Source organism: Hydra vulgaris, chromosome 05, assembly GCF_038396675.1.
Source record: "Hydra vulgaris chromosome 05, alternate assembly HydraT2T_AEP".
Lineage (NCBI taxonomy): Eukaryota > Metazoa > Cnidaria > Hydrozoa > Anthoathecata > Hydridae > Hydra > Hydra vulgaris.
This window is the reverse complement of record NC_088924.1, coordinates 45,307,501-45,317,500: the sequence shown is the minus strand read 5'-3', so window position 1 is coordinate 45,317,500 and position 10,000 is coordinate 45,307,501. Positions and strand designations below refer to the sequence as shown.

Below are 10,000 nucleotides of genomic sequence, written 5' to 3'. Positions count from 1 at the left end.
CATATCAAAGGTATGTGATAAATAATAAATGTTAGAATTATATATACATCACCAACTCTAAAATTAGGACTATAAACATTATATATACATATATAAAGTGTATATATTTCTTATATATATATATTCATAAATTTACCCATATATATATGCATTAATACATATTATTAAAATAAATAAAAATATATGATAAAGAATAAATGTTAGAATTAAATATACATCATAACTCTATAATTAGGACTTTATACTTTTCCTATTAAAATTAGAAGTTTTTCAAAAAAATGGAAATAAAGTTTCTTATCCAAACGTGTTTTTATATAAAAAAAAAACTTAATAATGCATACTTTCATTATTGGTCGAAGATTTTATACTGAATATTTGCTTGATAATTAGGGTAAGGTGTTTAAAGTTTTTCAAATAAACAAAAAAATTAGTCTGTGAACAGACTAAATTTAGTCTGACTTATGTTTTATTAATTTTGATATTACTTAAAACATCTGAATCTTATTAAAATTAAGTGCTATTTTTAACTTAGAAATAACATATTTAATACAACTTTGCAATTTATTAAAATGGTCATTTTAAAATAAATAAATCATCGACAAAAATAACCTGAATAAACCAAATATACTCTGAGATTTATGTATATTATATACAATTTGATGCAAAATCTAAAAGTTTTAAATTAGCCGCAATAAAAAGAAGTTATAAAACATAACTTTATCAAAATATTTTTTTTATACCATCTGCATGCATTCTATTAAGTTTTCATTGCCTTTTCTTTAAGGCAAATTATTTTTGTAATGGCTAGTTAATGAGACAATAATTTTCAAAGTGTCACTTCCTCAACGTTGTCAAAACAACGTTTAATTAACGTTGGCAAAATAACACTTTTTCAACGTTTTTTAACTACCACATTTTCAACGTTGGTATATGTAATGTTAAATAAGTGTTGTTTCATAAATAGCTTAAATACGTTGAAAAAGCAGCTAATGTTTAACGTTGATAAACCTTCAACTTTGCGACGTTTTTACGGTGATTATTTGCGTACTTTTATTCAACGTCGAATAAACGCGGTTTTTTGAGAAGATAATATAAGTTGATATTTATACGCTTATTCAACGTTGAAAATGTGACGTTTAAAAAGCGGTTTATTTTTAACGTTGATGAAGCATAGATTTTGAATCGTCTTTAAAATGGCTTTTTGCGTAAGTTGATTCCACGTTGAATAAACGTCTTTTTTTGAGAAGTTAAATTACGTTACAATTTCAACGCTTATTCAACGTTTAAATTTACCGCGATTTAGTATACAAAAACAAACATTGATTCAACGTTGAAAGCGCGTTGTTTTTGTGACTGCAACGCTTTTTCTACGCTGCGACCGGTTTTCAACGTTGATTCAACGCTGACATGTTTGCTGGGTATATATATATGTATATATATGTATATTAGGGTGGAGTGAATTTTAGTTTTTTTTACAATTCGTTTAGCCTGGGTGTGCAAAAGTTGTCTATTCATTTCAGAAATACTTTGGAAAAATATCAATGCTCTAGGAAATTATCTTGAGGTTCCTCAAGACCTTTAAAATTTTAATGGGTCCCTAATATTATGTAAAAAAAAATTTTTCAAAAGTATGTCATGTTGGGTCTCAAAAAAAGCAAAATTTTATAAAAAATTCAAAAATAACAATTATTTTATAAAAAAATTATTGTTTAAGATTTTTTTGAAATTATAATTAAAAAAAATAAACTTTTTTCATTTTTAGTTTAAAAGGTCATTTTTTCTGCAATAAACTATAAAATAACAATTTTTTTTTCTAAATAATTGTTATTTTTTAAATTTTTGTAAAATTTTACTTCTTTTGAGACCCAACATGACAGACTTTTGAAAAACTTTTTTTTACATAATATTAGGGACCCATTAAAATTTTAAAGGTCTTGAGGAACCTCAAGATAATTTCCTAGAGCATTGATATTTTTCCAGAGTATTTCTGAAATGAGTAGACAACTTTTGCACACCCAGGCTAAACGAATTGTAAAAAAAACTAAAATTCACTCCACCCTAATGTATATCTATATATATATTTATATGTATTTATATATGTATATATATATGTATATGTAAATAAATATATATGTAAATATATATATATGTATATATATATATGTATATGTATATGTACATGTGCATATGTATATATATATATATATATATATATATATATATATATATATATATATATATATACATATATGTATATATATATATATATATAAATATATATATATATATATATATATATATATATATATATATATACACATACACACGCATACACTCTCACACACACATATTTGCCTTTTTTATTTCATATTTGCTTTTTTTATTATTTACATTTACATTTGTCAATATTGTAATGATTTACAACAAAATAGTATTTTTTATAAACATTTATTCCAGTTCTTACTGTCTTCTTATGCACACTTTCTGAACTTAAATATGTAACAACATATATACTTATGTGCCTCAAATAGATAACCCGCAAAACTAAAAAATAAAATCTGCAAAACTAGTTTAAAGAACCAAAAAGTTATGCCACATCTACTCTCTATAAAGGATAAATATAAAAAAAGTCATGAGGACAATCTGAGACTGGTTTGTGCCTGCTACCACCTCAAAGATTCAAGATATATAAGAAAAGGATATCATAGTGAAACTTATGAAGGAAACAAAACCATTAAAAATCTTAAAAAAACATGAAATTTTTGCAAATTTCAAAACTAAATTTTCTCAAAATGGGCCACTCATTAGATTTTTAAAAAAATTGATCCTTAAAACATATAAATTTAATAACAAAAATCCATTAAAACTTCCGGGGTCATATCATTTTATTCCGAAAACCTAAATTTGTGAACTGTGTGAGTTCACCTATTCTTATTTTTTCACCTATTCTTATTTATGTGAGTTTATAAAATGTTATTGTAAATTTTCATATTTTATGGTTAAATAAATGGATTAACTTAATTCTAATATTTATCAACATCTACACTATTTATTCAAATATATATCAACTTATTTACTATATATTTTAAAATGTATCAACATGCTTATTATCTATTCTAATATATATCAGCATATTTACTATCTATTCTAATATATATGAACATATTTACTATCTACTCTTATATATATCAACATATTTACTATCTATTCTAATATATATATCAACATATTTGCTATGTATTCTAATATATATCAACATATTTATTATTTATTCTTATATTTATTCTAGCATGTTTTAGAATAGATAGTAAATATGTTGAAAAATATTAGAATAGACAGTAAATATGTTGATATATATCAGAATAGATAGTAAGTATGTTGATATATATTAGAATTGATAGTAATTACGCTGATACATATTTGAATAGACAATAAATAAGTTGATATATATTAGAATTGTTAGTTAACATGTTGCTACATATTAGAATAGATAGTAAATATTTTGATATATATCAGAACAGATAATAGACATGTTGATACATATTAAAATATATAGTAAATAAGTTGATATATATATTAGAATAAATAGTAAATATGTTGATATATATTAAAATAGAAAGTAAATAAGTTGATACATATTAGAATAGACAGCAAATAAGTTGATATATATTAGAATAGACAGTAAATAAGTTGAAATATATTAGAATGAATAGTATTTATATTCTGATATTTATATGAAATAAAAAATGCAAATAAAAATAAAAATGAATACCAAATAAACGCCTTTAAAAATAATGATGTTTATGTAATTATAATAGTAATAATGATGATAATAACATCAATAATAACAATTATTTTTATTGCTGTCTGGTTGCCTTATTCCACATATAAAATAATACTTAAAGTACTTTCAGTGAGTTATTGGTTGCTGTAAACAGCCAACAATAAATCACTGAAAGCAAACAACCATGACTGATTTGAACAATGACCAACAACACACTAATGCAGAAAATGACAAAAAACTCACTGTCAGGAATAATGTACAATAACTTCCTGATCTCACCAATAATCATTTTTTTTTTAATAATGGAAATTCGACTCCTTAAGGCTGAGAAGGCAATAACAAACGAGGAGGTTATTTAATTGTGTAACCCTTTCTCAACTCTATAATTTTGAAACATGAACTTTGACAAACAAGGAACGTTTGTCAAAATTCATATTACTACATGGGACGTAGTGGTAATCAAACTCGGAATATCTTGCTTATGAAGGGAGCGCTCTATCACTACACCACTTTTACATTTTAACTAATACTTTTTTAGCATAAACAAATGATAATAACTTGTGATTGTTTTATTATTTGTTTTGTAACAGGGTGTCAAAATACCCAGTCAAAGAAGATATATAGAATACTTCAGCTACTACCTAAAACATATAAAGTATGGCTTTTTTTTAAATGCATTTAATTTAACTGTGTCTAATATATATATATATATATATATATATATATATATATATATATATATATATATATATATATATATATATATATATATATATATATATATATATATATATATATATATATATATATAAATATATATATGTATGTATATATATATATATATATATATATATATATATATATATATATATATATATATATATATATATATATATATATATATATATATATATATATATATATATATATATATATATATATATATGTTAGGGTGTTTCATATTTTATCAATTTTTGAAATCGAACTTGCAAATCGATTTATAAATTGACTATTTGTATAAAAATAAGTTTAAGCAAAAAAAAATAAAAAAAATTTAATTTTTAGGGTCCCCGCCAGTTCGATTTTGGACCAAAATTGTCGGGTGTTTTAAACGCCTGGCGGGGACCTTAAAATTTATCTAAATTTATCTTTTTTTTTTTCAAATGTTATATGTTGGATTGAATGTTTATCACATAAAAGGAGCATGTCGAAAATTAAAAGAAATTAGTCTACATAATACTTTGAATGTTTTTTATACGTGATTGAGTGATAAAATAGATTTTTAAGATGGAAAATTTGGATTTTTCACCAATTTTAAAAGAATCTGTAGACTAATTTCTTAATTTTTTCAACATGCTCAATTTATGTGATTAATATTCAATCCAACATATAACATTTAAAAGAATAAAAAAAAAATTTCGATAAATTTTAAGGTCCCCGCCAGGCCTTTAAAACACCCATCATTTTTGGCCCAAAATCGAACTGGCGGGGACCCTAAAAATTTAATTTTTTTTTTTTTTTTTCCTCAAACTTATTTTTATACAAATAGTCAATTTATAAATCGATTCGCGAGTTCGATTTCGAAAATTGATAAAATATGAAACACCCTAATATATATATGTATATATATATATATATATATTTATATACATATATGTAAATATATATGTATGTATATATATATATATATATATATATATGTATGTATATATATATATGTATATATATATGTATATATATATATATATATATATATATATATATATATACATATATATATATATATATATATATATATATATCTATATATATATATATATATATATATATATATATATATATATATATATATATATATATATATATATATATATATATATATATATATATATATATATGTATATATATATATATATTTAAACAACTTTAAAAAGTATTCTACACAATAGAGTGCTCAATGTTCTTAAAAGAACAGAGCAATTATATTAGTAGTAGAAAATCACTTAACAAAAATTTTTTCCAATTCAATGGAAATGGCAAAATATTTTTGTTAAGTGATTTTCTACTACTAATATATATATATATATATATATATATATATATATATATATATATATATATATATATATATATATATATATATATATATATATATATATATATATATATATATATTTATATATATATATATATATATATATATATATATATATATATATATATATATATATATATATATATATATATATATATATATATATATATCATTTTATCACTCTATGATGTTCTCAACTTAGTGATAAAAAGTCCAGCAACACTAAAGACTCTTTATGCTTCAACTGATGATGGTGGTAAAGAATTTAAAGCATAGTGTAATTTTTGTAGCATTTTCTGGCAGTCATTTGATCCTTCCAATATAGCCATTTCATTTTTGATGCAGTCCAAAAAATTAAAAGAAGCCTTGTTCATCATTAAATTTAAATTTAATCTTATTATCAATTGATAGCATTTCTAATGCATTAAAATGTTCCAATGTTTTCCTAACTCCTGGTTCAATTTTAAAAAATTTTAAAATCATTTTAGACATTAATTTCCAACATGTTTTTGTATCTAAAATTAAAGCCAACTCTTTCCTGAAATCATTAAGACAACAGCTTTGAAGATATTCATTTCTTTGAGGTGACCTTTTAAAAAACTTTGCAATCATTCGAATTTTTGAATAGTGGTTTTAATTCCATCAAGCTCACATAGCTTAATAACTTCATTTTTAAGTAATAATTCTTCCCAATTGACAGAAGTTTCATAATTGGTTTTATTATCACCATCATCAACTTCTTCAGGATCCTTATCTAAGTTGTCACAAGAATCTTTATCTTCCACCAGATCATTTGCTTTTTATTAAGTACATCAACTACTGACAAGTTAATTCCATGAGAAAAATATAGTTGATGAGTTAGACAATCTTCCAGTTTTTTTCTTTACACTGGCTCCATCAGTGATCATTCCAAAAGTATGATTATTTAGATTTAAATCAAAATCTTAAAGTTTTGTTTCAATCATTTTAAGACCATCTTCAGCCTTCATTGAGCCCACAATCCTCATCATTCCAAGGCATTGAACTGATTTATCATACATATGTATGTTTAGGCACATACCTCTCTGATTTCTATTAGAAGTCCATTTATCTCAATGATAATCTATCACCATTCTTAATCACTTTTGACAAATAATCTTTTTTTTTAAGTTTTGCTCTGTATTGCAAAAACATTACCGTTATAGCTTGCTATGAATTTGAAATTTGAAGACCTTGAATGGCTCAACCTTTTTGAATATCAATACTTTTTGACAATTTATAAATAGGAATAACATCAACAGCAACCATTCAAACCAAAACAAGTTCAAAAGAATCTTTCTTGGAAAAACTGGCAATAATTGAAAGTTGTCTTGGATTAGGGTTTGAGCTTGAACATAAAGTTGTTCCTGACGATGAAGTGTGGCAAGAAATGCCCCTCACTTTTTTTATTTTTATATTTTCTACTTTTTTTAAGTGATAAAGTAATGTTGTTGTTGCTAGTTTTTCTATAAAAGTTGACGGACAATATTTACACTTAACAATATTTTCATCTTATATATATATATATATATATATATATATATATATATATATATATATATATATATATATATATATATATATATATATATATATATATAAATTAGTAAAAAACACTTATCTATTTTTTGTTTTCTTCAACACTGTGTTTCACCATCAGTAGGTTCATCAGGAAGAATCCTCAAAATAATAAAAATAATATATATGTATAATTTAATTTATATATATACATATATATATATATATATATATATATATATATATATATATATATATATATATATATATATATATATATATATATATATATATATATATATATATATATGTAAATTATGTTAGTGTATTTTACAAATAGAGTGCTCAATGTTCTTAAAGAACAGAGCAATAATAAATTAGTAAAAAACACTTATCTAACTTTTATCTTCGACTTGAAGTTTCACCATTGCTGGATCATCAGGAAGAGTTCCTAAGTGAACTCTTCCTGATGATCCAGCAATAGTGAAACTTCAAGTCGAAGATAAAAGTTAGATAAGTGTTTTTTACTAATTTATATATATATATATATATATATATATATATATATATATATATATATATATATATATATATATATATATATATATATATATATATATATATATATATATATATATATTATATTTTTGTTCATCTAGTTTTGCTTTACATATATATTATATATATATATATATATATATATATATTTTTTTTATTTTTTTTTATTTTGTTATTTCACCTCCACAAGGCCCAGAAGGCCACTACAGATGAGGAGACTACTTAATTGTGGTTATAACCCTCTCTCAACTCTATAACTCCGAAACACGAACCTTGACGAACAAGGCCGCTGCGCGGAGAAACAAGTTGAGCGCGGTACTACCAGGGACGTGGTGGGGATCGAACTCGGAACCTCTCGCTTATGAAGCGAGCGCACTACCACTACACCACTACCGCATATATATATATATATATATATATATATATATATATATATATATATATATATATATATATATATTTTGATAGAGAGAGATTGTATTTAGAGATCGTTAGGTATATAAATATATATAGATAGATATATGTATATATATATATATATATATATATATATATATATATATATATATATATATATATATATATATATATATATATATATATATATATATATATATATATATATATGTATATATATATGTTTATATATATATATGTATATATATATGAATATATATATATATATATATATATATATATATATATATATATATATATATATATATATATGTATATATATATATATATATATATATATATATATATATATATATGTATATATATATATATATATATATATGTATATATATATATATATACAGTCATGGACAAAAGTTTGCGACCACTGCGATTTTCGCATATTTTTTAATGTATTCTACTCTGAATTGCTTTTGGGCTACTTTAGTGCTACAATTTTGTACCAATTTGTGCTAATTGTCAATTAGAGTCTAAAATTGATGTTTACATGTTTATATTCAGATGTAACTGAAATCTTTTAGAACATTTTATATTACGGAGACCTTATTTGAAGCAGTACTAGTTAAAATGGTACGCGGTAAAGAACTGACATCTGAAAAGCGAGCTCAGGTCATTATTTTTTACAAAGAGAACATTTCTATAAGACAGATAGCCAAAAAAACTCGGTATTTCACATTCCACTGTTGTAGTTACTGTAAAGAGAAATCAAGAGTCGAAATGATTTAAATCCCGTTCATGCACTGGGCGCCCGAAGATTACAAGCAACCGTATGGATAATGCTATAATAAAGGCAGCAATAAAACCACCAAGAGCATCCTCAAGTGCCATTAGAGGCAAACTGCCTGGATCAACATCCACCAACCAAACAGTCGGACAATAGGCAGACAATTATTTGATGCAGGCTTGAAATCTTACCGACCAGCACGGAAGCCGAAGCTTTCACCAAAGAATATTCGCGATCGCATAGCGTTTTGTCAGAAGTACAGGCAGTGGACACCAGCCCAGTGGAAACAAGTGATGTTTTCAGATGAGACAACATTCACGCAATTCTACTCATTTTGTAGACATGTCAGACACCCACCAAATTAGAGGCATAATCCAAAGTACGTTATACCAACAGTCAAACAGGCTCCAAAAGTTATGGTTTGGGGAGCAGTCTCTGGTAGCGGTTGTGCCGGCATTTGGATTATGCCTAAAATTACAACGATCAATGGTGCTGTTTACTTGAGTATACTGATGGATAAGCTGCCACCATTTGTACCAATACATGGCATCACTCATTTCCAGCATGATGGCGCACCTTGTCATGGTACCAAGGCTGTTAAGGACTGGCTGCGTTCTGAAAACATCTCGCTACTGGAACCTTGGCCAGGCAACAGTCCAGATCTCAATATTATTGAATGTTTGGACTGTAATGAAGCAGAAGATTGCTGCACATAGCCCAAGTTCTGAAGATGACCTCACCAACTGGATTAAACGCGTGTGGGTGCAGGAGATTACGCCGAACTATTGCAAGAAACTGTGTGAATCGATGCCAGGACGTATTGAAA

General features: G+C 24.3%; 1 protein-coding gene across 7 annotated transcripts in view; it reads left to right on the top strand.

The window, feature by feature from the left end:
- The window catches only part of LOC136080900 (phosphatidylinositol 3,4,5-trisphosphate 3-phosphatase and dual-specificity protein phosphatase PTEN-like), an 83,322-nt gene that overhangs the window by 54,566 nt on the left and 18,756 nt on the right, over positions 1-10,000 (top strand). For all 7 annotated transcript variants that reach the window (XM_065798291.1, XM_065798290.1, XM_065798293.1 and 4 more), the window contains one exon: positions 4,375-4,439. In XM_065798291.1, coding sequence (XP_065654363.1) covers positions 4,375-4,439 — 65 coding nt within the window. The remainder of the gene's footprint in view (positions 1-4,374; positions 4,440-10,000) is intronic.